General features: G+C 39.9%; 1 protein-coding gene across 4 annotated transcripts in view; it reads right to left on the bottom strand.

Moving 5' to 3' along the window:
- The window catches only part of CDC42BPA (CDC42 binding protein kinase alpha), a 184,200-nt gene that overhangs the window by 42,431 nt on the left and 127,314 nt on the right, over positions 1-14,455 (bottom strand). For 3 of the 4 annotated variants that reach the window (XM_068153459.1, XM_068153461.1, XM_068153458.1), the window contains 7 exons: positions 14,042-14,147; positions 11,960-12,084; positions 7,499-7,604; positions 6,268-6,416; positions 5,056-5,147; positions 2,147-2,223; positions 900-947 (listed from right to left, as the gene is read on the bottom strand). In XM_068153459.1, coding sequence (XP_068009560.1) covers positions 900-947; positions 2,147-2,223; positions 5,056-5,147; positions 6,268-6,416; positions 7,499-7,604; positions 11,960-12,084; positions 14,042-14,147 — 703 coding nt within the window. The remainder of the gene's footprint in view (positions 1-899; positions 948-2,146; positions 2,224-5,055; positions 5,148-6,267; positions 6,417-7,498; positions 7,605-11,959; positions 12,085-14,041; positions 14,148-14,455) is intronic. The other variant, XM_068153460.1, reaches the window with a different exon arrangement.

The following is a 14,455-nucleotide window of genomic DNA, read 5'->3' on the forward strand; positions in this document are numbered from 1 at the left end:
ACCCTCTTTATAGAACAGGCCCAAATACTTTACCCTCTTTGTCACACCCTTCACAGTAGACATTTCTAAAATAAAATTAATTCCCTTACATTTCAGAGCAAAAAGGATTCTACTTTAAATACATATGCATAAATATGTGTGTTTGTACATCTACAGATATACAAGCACACACACACCATACACCTCCAGAGTCATCATGGGTGGTTCTCTGCAGTGGATGCACAGTGTATACTTTCATTTGAAAAGTTCATTACAACTTATTTTTAAGTGGAGGAAACATCATGCGGTCAATTTTCAGCTTTTAGCTCAATTAACTAAGTAGGGTAAATATTGAAACCATGCCCTGCCAGAAACCTAGCATCTCAAATGGCAATAAAAAGTAATACTTCACTGCAGTGCTAATGAAAATTACTTCTTGCAATATAGGCTAAAGAAACCAAACCAACAGAAGACACAATATCTTATTTGAGTAAATAAAAATTAACTGTGTGCAAGAAGAACTTTTTTCACTGAAATGATCAGAAAGCTTTTGGGAACAACTCATGGCAATTTAATAATATGCAGCCAACAGAGGTAAGTAAAAGAAATGTGACAGTGGGTTTGGGATCATTTTCCACAGGTCATAGATCAGAGGATAAGGTCCAAAAAGCAGTGTCTCCCCATTAGGAAAAACTGTTTGCCATTAAGAAATTTCTTCATCAGCACCTAAAAAAACCATTTATTTTAAAATTGAACATTTGTCCATGTAAACTGGTGTTAAGTATGCTATTAGAGAAAGATTCTGTTCTCCACTGCACCTGCAGGTTTAAGTTGACTGCATTAAAGTTTGAATATTCCAAATCAACCAACTGATCTCTGCTACTGAGGGGTTTTTACTGGTTTGAGAGTCAAAGACTTACGTCATCCATAAAATCAATCAATGAGGATGAAGAGGAGGAAAAGGAATCCTATTTTAATGAAAACAGCAGTAAAAAAAAGAGAGAGAGAGAGAAAGATGGATGAAGAAAATGGTTTGGTATAAATCCAAGTGCAAAAATAAAGAACTGTAAATAACTAGTGCCAGTAACAGCTACATCAGTATGTTTCCATTAATTGTCTTTCACAGACAATTAATCAATAAACTAACTACATGAAACTCAATGTTTTCCCAGCATTCACTCAATAAATTAATATCCCTACACTCCAACGGGATTTTTATACTGCAAGTAACTTAAAAGATAAAGAACTGCAAAAGCAAATTACAAAAAGAAAGAAATTATTAATTATGAGGATTTCAAGACAGAACACTTGATGAACACACCATGAAGAGAATGCAAATTTTGGAACATCAAGAACATCAAGGATTATGCTCTTTCACAGCTAAAATGTGACCTTTTACTTTGCACCTATCAGAAAAAAAAAATAAAAGCAGGGGAAATTTTTAGCCTAGTGTGTAACTGTCAAGGTGGTGCCTTGTCTCCTCCAAATTCAGTTTCAGCAATGTATCAACCCTGTTGCTCATTGAAAAGCAAAGCAAACCATTGCCAACTGATGATGGAAAGAAAAAAAGAAGCTATGAAACATATAATATTATTTCAATTTTGTTTTCTTCCAGGTTTCCTTCCTAAACAGATCTTTTGTATAAAAGCGACAATGGCTTTAAACAGATTTATTTTTTAAGTATATAGGCTCTGTGGAGAGATGAGCAGTCATTATCTGGACTTTACAGATCTGTGTAAAATGAAGGGAAAATGAAAACAACCTAGTAAGAATACAGCACCAATGATTCATGGAACACATTTAAGGACAATTTACACATTTTCTCCCTTTTTTACCAAAGTAGTGTCCACATTCCTTAGCATTTTTCTGAATACAAGGAAAGGCCATTTGAAGAACTACCCTTTTTACTACAAGAACCAGGCAAGATTTCTGCATTCAAGGTTTGAAAATTCTCTGTCATTACTGGTGTTCAAGAGGAGACAGCCAGCACTGTAAATGACAAACAGTTCTCATGTATTATTACACAAAAAATATAGGGTATACAGAGATTATGCAAATATAAACAAGGCAGCATGATTAAAACCCAGCAGCAAACTCTCCCCACATGTGCATATAAGCAGCAGTAGTTCCAGTGACTAGCAGAGAGTAGGAATAGCTGTGCACTTACTTCAAATTGATCCAGAGCAGAGGTAGGCGCATTCAAAAATGCCAAGAAAGAATTCTGTGAGTCTTGGTGCTTTACACCTAGAAAACAGCAGCAGGTTTTTAAGCTACAGAAAAATGACCTTCACGTTGAGGACCTTTGCCTTGCTCAGTCAGGGCTTGAGTGTTCACCTGAAGCACCTAACATTTTTTGAAGTGAGTTGTCACATTTAGTCTGTTTTTCAGAGTAAAAGGCGTGTTTGTTGTTTTTTTTTAGCAGACATATGTCCCCCTCAGCAAGCAGCAGAGGTTTAATTAACCTTTGCCAAGCTAGGATGCATCTGATGTGAATTCAAGATGTAAGCATACTCCACCTTGGTGGCCACTGTGCAGAAAGCACAGCTTTCTAAGGTGCTTCTGTCCACACACTGCATGACACAGGCACAAGCTCCACCACAGCAGGTGCCATTCCTGCTCCAGTCACACTCACTGGATGGCCCACAGTGAGGAGGGAGCTTTGGCAAACAGTGAGGCTCCACAAAACCACAGAGAACAGCAGAGCAGGCTGCCTGATGAGCACACTTTATTTCCAAACAATACCACTTCCTTGCCCCATGCTTGTCTGCCACCTCTCACTTTTGAATGTCCAGGAGTCATACAACCCTGGGTAAAGCCTCAGTTCTCTCTCTCACTCTACACCATTCACATTGTTTTCAAGAAGCCAGTGAGCAGAGCAGGAAAGCTGCATCCTCAGAAGCCACAGAGGCTGTCACTCCTTGACTGTTATTTCAAGTTACTTCAACTGATATAATTTTGTTTCTTCTTTCTTCCTGCTGTTTGAGTGCTTAGAAACCACACGTGTACTAAATTCTAGCATCCTGAACACTACAGGTACTCACATGCACACTCATCATTATCAGAGCCTGCAGAACCGTGTGCATCTCAGCAGACTAATGCTATCAGAGGCTGGTTATTTGGGTTTTCTAAATGCCAGTGTCTTGCTCTAACTGTTTGCTCTAAGTATAACCCACAGTAAACAAAGAAGTCATAGAATCATAGTATTATTAGGGTTGGGAGGGACCTCAAGGATCATCCAGTTCCAACCCCTCTGCCACAGTCAGGCACACCTCACACTAGAGCAGGTTGCTCACAGCCACATCCAGCCTGGCCTTCAAAACCTCCAGGAATGAGGCTTCTACCACCTCCCTGGGCAACCTGTGCCAGTGTCTCACCACCCTCATAGGGAAGAACTTCTTCCTAACATCCCATCTGAATCTACCTACTTCTAGTTTTGTTCCATTCCCCCTAGTCCTATCACTACCTGACACCCTAAAAGTCCCTCATCAGGTTTCTTGTAGTCCCCTTCAGATATGGAAGGGTACAATTAGGTCTCCTTGGAGCCTTCTCTTCTCCAGACTGAACAATCCCAACTCCCCCAGTCTGTCTCCATAGGAGAGAAGCTCCAGCCCTCTGATCACCCTCGTGGCCCTTCTCTGGTCATATACCAGCACGTCCCTATCTTTCTTGTAACAGGGGCTCCAGAACCTTTTTCTCTTCAAAATATCTATACACTGCAACCCCAGCAAATGAAAACCCATTTTCAAGTTACCTGCTATTTTACAGACTAATTTTTAGTAATCTTTTTCTATCCTCAATTTCTGAAACACATTTATGAGGAACAAAGGATTCGAGTGCCAATCTAAGCAATCCCTTCCCAGAAATCAATTTCCAAACACAGGAGATTACTCCACCACTGTACTACTGACTAATTTTGAATCCTCTATACACTTCACAATATAGTGATACCCTGAACTGTACATCTTCAATGTATTTCTTCTTATCATCAATATATTTCTTCTTCTAAGAGAAAAAATATGTCCATAGGAAATAGGGAGTTTGGATTAAAGTGTATTTCTCTCACAGTATTTGAGTAAGTTGCAGTAGAATCTTCTTAATCAAATTATGACAAAAGGTGTAACAAGTAACTTTTCATTGAACATTACCTTTCCTTTTTTTTTTTTTTTTAAAGAAAAGAGTAAATATTTATCTCTGTTTTCACCAAAACAGTAAGATTTTAAACACTGGTACAGAATAAAATATTAAAATGAAATTCCTATCAGCTTAACACAAAGGAAGATTTCAGAAGCCAAGTAACCATGCATGAGATTTAAGACAGTTCAAGGATCTACAAATGAAAGCTAAACATGACAAAGCATAATTGTCTCTGGGAAGATGTTGTCAGGAGCTCCTCTCCAAGCACTTGGAAGATGCAAAACCCTGGTCTCAGGAACAAATATAGATGTCCTAAGTCACATTTCTTTATCATGGCATCACACAGAATCACAGAATGTTAGGGGCTGGAAGGGACCTCAAAAGATCATCCAGTCCAACCCCCCTGCCTCTGTTTCAAACCATTTCCCCTTGTCCTGCTGCTAGACACCCCTAGGAAAAAATCTCTCTCCAGCCCTCCTGTAGGGTCCCTTCAGGTATTGGAAGGATTAAAGTTCGTTTGGATGTGGTGCTTGAGGTTTCGGGGTGAACCTTGTAGAAGAGGGTAATCGGTTGGACTTGGTGATTCTGAGGATCTTTTCCAACCTGAACGTTTCTGTGATTCTGTGATCCCTTCAGGTACTGGAAGGATCCCTCCAGGTACTGACTAGTTTTCCGGCAGTAAATTGCTATAGGCTTATCAAATAAAAATCAATGCAGTTCCACCTCAATACCTTACTGGTTCAAGGATAGCAACGTAACTTTACAAGCACACTGGAAGTGCAAACACAGCTGCTGTGGGTACATCTTAACACACAATTGCTGTGCTCCCCTTTTGCATGCCAAAGCCTATATAAATATTTTTAGCTACAAGGTGACACTTCATTGATAAGATGTACCCACCAACATGAAACATGTTATTTACTTGTATATCAGTTGCCATACCCTTTTCTGATCTAAGCTCTTCTGTCTCCTTTTTCAGCCTTTCGATATCTGCCAGCAGCTCCATGTTCCTCTTCTCAGATTCTTGCAATTTACTTCAAAAGAATACAAACAAACAAAAAAACACCCAACTAAATCTTGAGAACCCATAATAGAAGTCACTTTTCCCACCCCCACCTTTGCATGCTGTTTCAAAATGAATGCCCAGCAAGTTTCATGATCTCATCAAAGGCCAGAATGAATTCAGCAATCTGCTGGGACCTGTTTAATATGGTATCTTAAAAACAAACCACAACAAAACCAAACAAAACCAGAACAAGCCATTAATTCTCCCTGTTTGCTCATTAAATGGGCTTGTATTTCTAATTTATGAGTCATTGTGTCAGCTTGTATCCTGTGAATGAGAAAAAAAAGGACATGTCTTTTTACACTTAAAATTGGAAGTTTTGTGTTAATTGACAGTGCCTGTGATACCAACAGCTTAAGCTGAACTTTTTTTTTGGTCTCAGTTACTTTCCAGTTAGTTGTTTCAACGCTTTCCAACCCACAGCTGATAGGCAGGTGTAGTAGGCATTTCTATCACACTTCTCACCCTTGCCTAACAAAGCCAATTCTGGTTCTCCTGTTCTTAGAGGATGTATCATCATGTTCCCTGGCCTGAAAAACACTCAAGTCATGTGCACAAGGTATTCCCATTTTACAGACAACCATTCCAGCTCACAGATTGCTTTGGGTTGAAAGGGACCCTCAAAGGTCATCTTGTCCAACCCTCCTGCAGTCAGCAGGGACACCTCCAAGTAGATCAGGCTACTCAGTGACACATTCAGTCTGATATTTAATGTTGCAGAGATGAGGCCTCAATCACAACCTGTTCTAGTGTTTTACCACTGCCCAATTGCTTCCCTTGCAAATCAAGTCAGTGCTCTGAGCTAGATCGAAGATGGAGACCCAAACTCTGCTTGCATTTGAACTTCTTGCCATAACTATGAAAGACATTATTAGTGAAAGTCTTCAAAATGTCAGATTTTCCCAGGAAGTGCTGAGCTGCTTACACAAACAAGAGAGAGACAGTCTTTTGTTCACATTTAGCTATTGGACACTGGGGTATCATTCATTATAGAATTTTGACAGACAAGATAGTTACATCTCGATTTGATGACAGTCCTCCTTTGGGAGCTATCAAAGTAAATTTCCATCAGGACAATTCAGTCTTACCACTCTGTAGAGATACAGGAAGCTTTGACTTTATTCAGCTCATCTTGAATAGCCTGTTTGGCTCGGATTTCAGCATCGAGAGCAGACTGGAGCTCCAACCTTGCAGACATATCCAGTTTGGCAAAGCGGCGCATCTTCCAGGGCATGTCCTAGGGAACAATAAAGAAAGGGTGGGAAAAAGAGTGAAAGAGAAGAAAGCTGAACATGGAGCACATGCCCTGTGAGGAGAGGCCAAGAGCCCTGGGGCTGGTTAGTCTGGAGAAGGAAAGACTGAGAGGGGATTTAATAAATGTTTATCAATATCTGAGGGCTAGGTGTCAAGAGGAAGGGGACAGGCTCTGGCCAATTGCACCCTGTGATACGACAAGGGGCAATGGATAGAAACTACAGCACAAGAGGTTCCATCTCAACACGAAGAGGAACTTCTTCACTGTGAGGGTCACAGAGCACTGGAACAGGCTCCCTAGAAAGGTTGTAGAGTTTCCTTCCCTGGAGACTTTCAAGACCCCTCTGGATGTGTTCCTGTGCGACCTGCACTAGATTCTATGGTCCTGCTCTGGCAGGGGAACTGGACTCGGAGATCTCCAGAGGTCCCTTCCAACCCCTAACATCCTGTGATCCTGGATAGGAACTATGTTTCTCAGTCTATTACGTGCTTAATTCCAAAGTAATCAAGAGTGAAATTAGAAGATGATTATTATTAGCATTATTATTTCTAAACTCAAGTGCCACACAGACAAGACAAACCTCTTACATAGTCAGGATCTCAAAACCAAAAGGATTCCATGAATTCTAGTTTTGATGTGCCTCAATGCAAATGACAACTACAAAGGACATTCACATTTCACAAGTGAAAGACCTCAAGGCTTTCAAGCTCCAAAGTACAGATTTTCTTCATCAAATTTATGTATGATTGTGAAGTGACTATTTGAACAATATTATAGATCAAACACATTCTGAAGATATTGGTGTTGAATTAATTGATAAGCAATGGTATCAATTGTTTAAACAGTGATAAACAATTGATAAACAATGGTGACAACTGATAAAGACTGGTGATAACTGATAAAGACTGGTGATAACTGATAAAGAATGGTACCAATCATTCAGAAGGGAAGCTCTAGGACAGGTTAACTTTTGACTAACATAGTCCCTACAGACTGCAGCTGAAACTATCAAATCAGTGTTATTTCAAACAAAACAATTCAGATGTATGGAAGTAAAGTCTTACTGTAGCTCTTGCACCCAAACTGGAGTTCCTCAGGGCCTCTAGTTCTTCTGTCATTTTAGAAGCCAAAGCTTGAAGGTATCCTCGAGCGTCTTTTTCATCACTTACCCTAAACAATAACACAGGAATAAAGGTGTTTCAACAAAACATCTATTTAAATGAACAACCAAACAAAAATAAACCCAAACAGAACACCTTACAGGAAAGGGGAAAACCAGTTTTTCTATTTAATGGAAATTAAGTTATCCTTGCTACTAGAGTAGCTGTAATCCTAAGTATGTTGGACAGAAGATGAGAGCTTTCCAGATGGTTGCATTTGACTCACAATGCCCTTTCTGCAGAAAGTGATTCCCCTATCTATAAAGCCATTAAAGTTTCTCTGCTTGATACCATGGGGTTCATGTACACAAAGAATCTGGAACTGCCACAGGCAAGGCAGGAACAGAAGAGCTTTCCTGAAAGCAGCCTCAGGGAAAGATCACAATGCAAACGCTGTGGGCTAAACATCTACAGGCTGTGGTGATTTTTGCAGCTGAAGATTCACATAAGGATCTATACGGTTACTTTAATACTGAGGAAAAGAATACCAAAACAGTGACCATCAGCCACAAAACTCATACCAAATATGAAACAGCAAGCACTAATTTAATACTTCGGGCTTTGTCTTCTTTCTCCCCTGCTTACAATGTAGTTGCAGAGGTGGGGAGTAGCCTACATGTCCTGGCTCTATTACAGGCAGGCAGAGTTCTGATATTAAAGTCACTGCTTTTCCCAAGGTATACTGGAAATATGGTATAAGGGATGGAATATGGTATAAGGGTATGCTAGTATAAGGGAAGCAGCATATCCAAGCTTTTTTTTATTCCCCCATAATATTCTGGGGGGTACACTGTGAATAAATAATTATTAATAATAATGACAATAACAGTAGTAGTAGTAATAATAACAACAACAATAATAAATAATCTTTGCCTATACAAACCAATAAGAGAGTAAGATGTGAGAAGAAGCATAAGATCCTTTTGGGGAGGTGGAGGGTGCACAATTAAATACAGTGAAAAGGAGAGTGTAAGCAGGAATAGAAAGAATGCAAGGCTCTGAAGGTGAGAATTCAGTTTTCCTGATGTACAAGGAAGGAAAAGAAATACAGAAATCAGTGCTTGATTTTCTCTTGGTTTTACTGACACACAAAATCTTTGCAGAAAAAAAAAAGGGACAATGTCAGATTAAAAATTAAATGGAAATGGGGCATTACTTTCAATACTTTTTAATTGAAGCTGAACAATTTTTAACCATTCAATGTATTTGTCAATTTTTACAATGATCCTCCCTTATGGAAGGTGAGAAAACAGTTCAGTTATTTGGTTTATGATGCATAGAAACTTCAGGCTCTCAACACTGCAAAGCCAATGCCAAAAAAAATCAAAAGCTCAGAGATGTCCCAGAGAACATGTGGAAATGTAGAAAATGAAACACAGGTAAAGTTAATCCTTGCAAAAATCTATACTGAGTTCAAGGAGACTCTTAAATTAAAACAGTCAAAACTCCTCAGACTCTTAAATTAAAGCAGTAAACAAAACCAGTGCCGTTTGGAGCCGAGATGCAGGCTTTTTGTCCCCTAGATGGCAACATTTCCTCGATAATGGGATACACTAATTAAATGCTACCTGAACCCAGGAGTTCTGGGAGAGCTTGGGTACTGTTTTGCTGGGTTTGGTGTTGAGTTTTTTTTTCAGTTGGTTGGCTTTTATGGGAGAAAAGGAAAGAAAAAAAGACCGAGCAAGAATGGTAAATAACTCTTACTGAGGGCTCCCTTCGTGCCTCCCTTCTTACAGAGAGCTCTAACAAGCACAGCAAAAGACCTATGGACCTTAAACATCATGTACTTACAAATCCCCTGCCATATGCAGGGACGCCTCCCACTAGACCATGTTGCTCAAGATCTCATCCAGCCTGGCCTTGAACACCTCCAGTCAGGGGACATCCACAACCTCCCTGGGCAACCTGTTCCAGTGTCTCACAACCCTCACTGTCATGAATATCTTCCTAATCTCCAGTCCAAATCCGCCCTTCAATTCTTCAGATTCCACCCAGAGCTACTTCTTCATTGTAAACAAAGATTTGATTCACTGTTCTGTTTTTTATGTAACATAAGTGCTCTCAAAGGTTGAGTTTGTTAAAGAACTTAGAACAGTGATATAATACAACTTGCTGTAAAATTAGATTCAATTTTTTGGTTGGAGCCAACATGACAACCTTCAAACAACCTAGTGCGCTATTGGTCAGATGGTGGAGTCACAGTCCCTGGAGGTGCGGAAATGGCACTTTGGGATGTGGTCACGGTGGTGTTGGGTTGATGGTTGCACTCAATCATTGTAGAGACTTTTCCAATCCAAATAATTCTATGGCTCTTGCACATTTCTGATCGTTTTTTTAATTATCTTGAAAAAAAAAATAAAACCTCAATCCCAAACATCTTTTATCTCTCCAGGGATAATATGTTCAAGATGCTATAACACCTACCTGAATCACATCAGGAGTACATCTCAGAACACTACAACACTCTCATAAATTGGAAAAGGGACATTTTTAATGGTTGTTGGTAACAGTTTGCATAGTGTTAAGCAATCCCCAGTTAATTCTGACTTGTTTTTGTCCAGAAATGTCAAGTTTAAGGAGTGCTTTCATATATAATTTTGATTACTGTGGTGCATTAAGGCAGATAAGCAGTACCTCAAAATAAAACAGAATGTATAGTTTGTCTCTCTCCTGACTTGGATTTCTTTGTTTTTGAATAAATGTTTCTGATTGCCTAGAAATTAACTTAATTCAACCAACTATAAGTTTCTTATTTCTGTGATGCAAGCTGTCTACTACACTCACAGTTACAACAGACAAGGTGCATAAAGTGGATCCTTGAAATCTTTTGACCTCTGCTACAAATACAATACTTTGAGATGCTGTGGACTTCATAATACAGATTAATATTAATTTTATGTAATAAACACTGTTTAAAACACTTCCAGAACCCCAGAGGCCAACCCTCCTATCTTGTTAGACATTCAAAAGGCAAACTTCACTGTATTAGGACAACAAAATTAATCTGACATTCCAAAAATACCAAACTAGGTCTCATTAAAAAAAATGCCCCCCATTTTTGCATTTTACTAACAAGAGACAGGGAAAATGGGGGGAGGAACAATCAAGTAGCAAACAAAAGATTAGTATAAGATGACAAAATCCTCTCAGACATGGATGATCTGTATAAAAAATGTCTGGATGTAAATTGGTTTTGTAGATGCTAAACACCTCAATGGACAATGAAAGGACAGAAGAGAATAGAATCCAGTACCTGAAGGGAGCCTACAAGAAAGTTAGGAAGGGACTTCTGACAAGGGCTTGTAGTGATAGGATGAGGAGCAATGGATTGATGATTGAGGAGAGCAGACTTAGACTGGAGATTAGGAAGAAATTCTTTCCATTGAGGGTGGTGAAACACTGGAACAGGTTGCCCAGGGAGGGGGTGAATGATCCCTCCCTGGAGGTGTTCAAGGCCACACTGAAAAAGGCCTTGAGCAAGCTGGTCTAGTGGATGGTGTCCCTTCATAGAAAATGTCCCTTCCATGATTCCATGAATCTATGAATCATAGAATTTCTTCAGATGGAAAATGCCTCTAAGATCATTGAGTCCAACCATCAACTAACATGGCCATTAAACCATGTCCTGAAGTGTCATGGCCACTGGTTTCCTGAACACCTCCATGGACAGTGACTCCACCACCTGCCTGAGCAACCTATTCCAATGCCTGACCACTCTTTCAGTAAAGAATGAAGAGGGGAAAAAAAGGCCACCTAGATAAAGCAATCTTTTCCTCCTAATGGTTTCAACTTTCTCCCTCCCCTCCTTTATTTATTAGAACTGGACAGAAGACTTTAGAACCATAATGTCATTATTTAGCAAAAGTATTATTAGAAACATCACTTGACTGGCTTTGTGGTAGTCTCAAATGCCCTCCTTGTCAAAAAGAAAAAAATCACATAGAAGTTGCCCTGTATTTGTTTCCTTCTGCCACATGCCAAGCAGATGAAGGAAATTAATGCTGAGACACAAATACTCTCAGCCACTGCTTTTCCCAGGCTTGTTCTCTCTCCCAGGCGTGAGCTCAGCACATGACTCCTTCCAGCATTCTTCCAAAGCCACAAGCCACACCCAATGGCCACCATTCTTCTGTGCTTAAAAACCCTTGTATTTGGTAAGATACTCTTGCTCTTAAGGAGGAACATAATTTCCCAGATGTGGATCCTATTAAAATCTCAAGCAACAATACAGCAGACACCCAGAAGGGTGTGAGATTTCACACGTGCATCTGCAAGTGCCATGTGCCAAGGCAAAAACCCCTCACTAACAGCCCTACCACATACTGAGGGCACTCTGCAATGAAATTAGAAAGCAGAGTTACTCACCATTGGATGATCTCAGTAATTTGGGCCTCCCAGTGGGCCACTGACTCCTTTTTATCAGCCAGGTCCCTCATCTCTTCTTCCAGCTGCCGGTTGTTCACGCTCAGCCTCTCGAACATGGTGGTGAGCTAAAGGAGAATTGCAATGACTTGTTAAAGGTATAAGCTGCTCTGACTTCATCGATGGGCAGACTCAAAGCCACATCTTCCCTTCTCCCATGTCATGCATCTGCTTTAATAATTGGTACTACCTGTCACAATAAATGCCATCTAACAACAGAAGTCAGAATCTCTTCCCCTGTATGACCTTAGTGGTACTGAAAGGCCATTTTAAAGACCAATACTACATTTTTACCCTAACAAATTAAGTAGCTTTCTGAGAATTAGTCTCCAAACACCTCTGCAACTCTTAGAAGGTTTCTGCTTTGCACCACATAGGTGTAGAATGCTCTATACAGAAACAAACAAAAAAAGGTTATTAGAAGAGCAATACAAGGACATAAAAATGGTTATAGCTCAGACAAGACTGCTGAACCTGTCCCTGATTCAGTAACCATGGAGAACAAGAGGCTTAACAGATACAGGCAGCAGTCCTGAGATACTCCAGGTGTCTCTCACTCCCCTGTTTGTCATTTTGCTCACTTGCAGACAGGGAAATTGAAATTAAATGCACATCTGTGGAGCACAATATCTTATACCCAGCAATTAGCCACTCATTCACACAGCTGTCATTCTTACATGCACGTTTTGCAAGACAAAAACCACTGCCAACCTGTGTTGGGATTGGAACTAAACCTTCACTGCGTTAAATAATTATTCAGAGAGTCAAAGTGCAACCAGAGATCACACAGACTTTAGAGCAAGGAGAATACACCTCCTGTGAAAGGCTGCTTCTAGTGCTGCAGTATATTAATAAATCAAAACTGTGAACAGAATCTCAGTTTTAAATCTATCCTGCTTTTTATTCCTTACGTGGATACCTCACTCCATAGCTGCCATTCGAACGGGGTATGATTTAAACAGGCCTAGGTACTGAGTGTTGTCTGACAAACACAGAGGTAGACAAACTGAAACAAAAGCAAACAAAAACCAGAAGACAGAGAGAGAGAGCAAGAATGAGAGAAAGAGAAAGAGGGAGAGAGAAAGATAGAAAGAGAGGGAGAGAGGGGAAAAAGAGCAGGAAAGAGAGAGGGAAAGAGTGAGGAAATGTGTGAGGGAAAAAGAGCGGGAAAGAGAGCAGGAAAAAGAGCGGGAAAAAACAAAGGAAAGAGAGTGGGGAAAAGGGGGGGGGGGGAAGAGTGGGGGCAAAAACAGTAGAAGAAAGCTATGAAAGAGTGACTTGTGTGCTCATCTCTTACTGGTTTTGGCCTGCGACTGCACAGAGACCACTCATGCATCTTACAGAGTTATGAAACCATCCTTTGCCTAAGCCCTGCCACGCAAAGAGGCTGACTTGGAACAACTCTGCTTTCCTCATCTTATCAGAAAATGTCACGCATCGCAAAAAGAACAGACAAGCTTAGCAACACTCCTCTGATCCCCACTGAACCTGACTAACCTGCCACAGCCAACAATGAAGGGATAATCTAAATGCACAAAACGATGGTTCCTTCCTCAACACACTTTAATTAATATGCCTTATCATTTGTATTTCCTTTAATATCCCAAAGTAACACTTAATCTCAATGGGTGGGAGAGACCCTGCTATTTCACACTAATTGACATGCAAATACAGCCTAAGTGATCACATCATTAGGTGTGCATTTTTATATTTGGGTCATGCAATTAAATACTCTTCTTTTTTGGCTTAAGATACTGTCTAAAATTGATCTTGCCAGACAGCAGGACCATCTAACTCAATTCCTACACAGAAATACGCAGCCATGCATTTATATACATGCACACATTCTCAAACTCACATAGACATTCACACTATTCAAACATTTATTAATCACCAGGTTTGGTGTAATACTAAGCTCTGATGCCAATAAAGAGTTAATAATAACCAAAACAGCTCCATGTTGTCTAATTGTACACAGCATACAATAGCTGTAGTAAACTCAGGACTCAACTCTTCAGCACTTACCTTATCAAGTTCATTGGAAAGCTTTTTGTTTTCCTCTGTCAGCAGAATCTTTTCTCGTTCATACTTCTGCTTGAACTCCGTTTCAAACTCCTCTCTTTCACTTTGGCTGGGAAATAAATTGCAGTGGAATTACACACACAAGTTTTCTGTTTCTAGAATTAGAAGCTTTTCTCTTCTAAAACCCCTCACACTAGTCACTTGAACACGTAAAGATCAATGCAGCCACTAGGTGAAAGGAAAGTACCACATTGGTTGTACCACAGCCTATTAAAACTAAGCAAGTGGTGTATTATATTACTATCTTTTGACTTTCATTATTAGAAAATGGACTTCAGCATGGACTTAACAGATCAGGTCCATGGAACTAACATTTATCATAGATTCATAGAATGATTTACACTGGAAGGGACCTTA

Source organism: Melanerpes formicivorus, unplaced genomic scaffold, assembly GCF_026170545.1.
Source record: "Melanerpes formicivorus ecotype bairdi unplaced genomic scaffold, bMelFor1.0.p_v2 SCAF_26, whole genome shotgun sequence".
Taxonomy (NCBI): domain Eukaryota; kingdom Metazoa; phylum Chordata; class Aves; order Piciformes; family Picidae; genus Melanerpes; species Melanerpes formicivorus.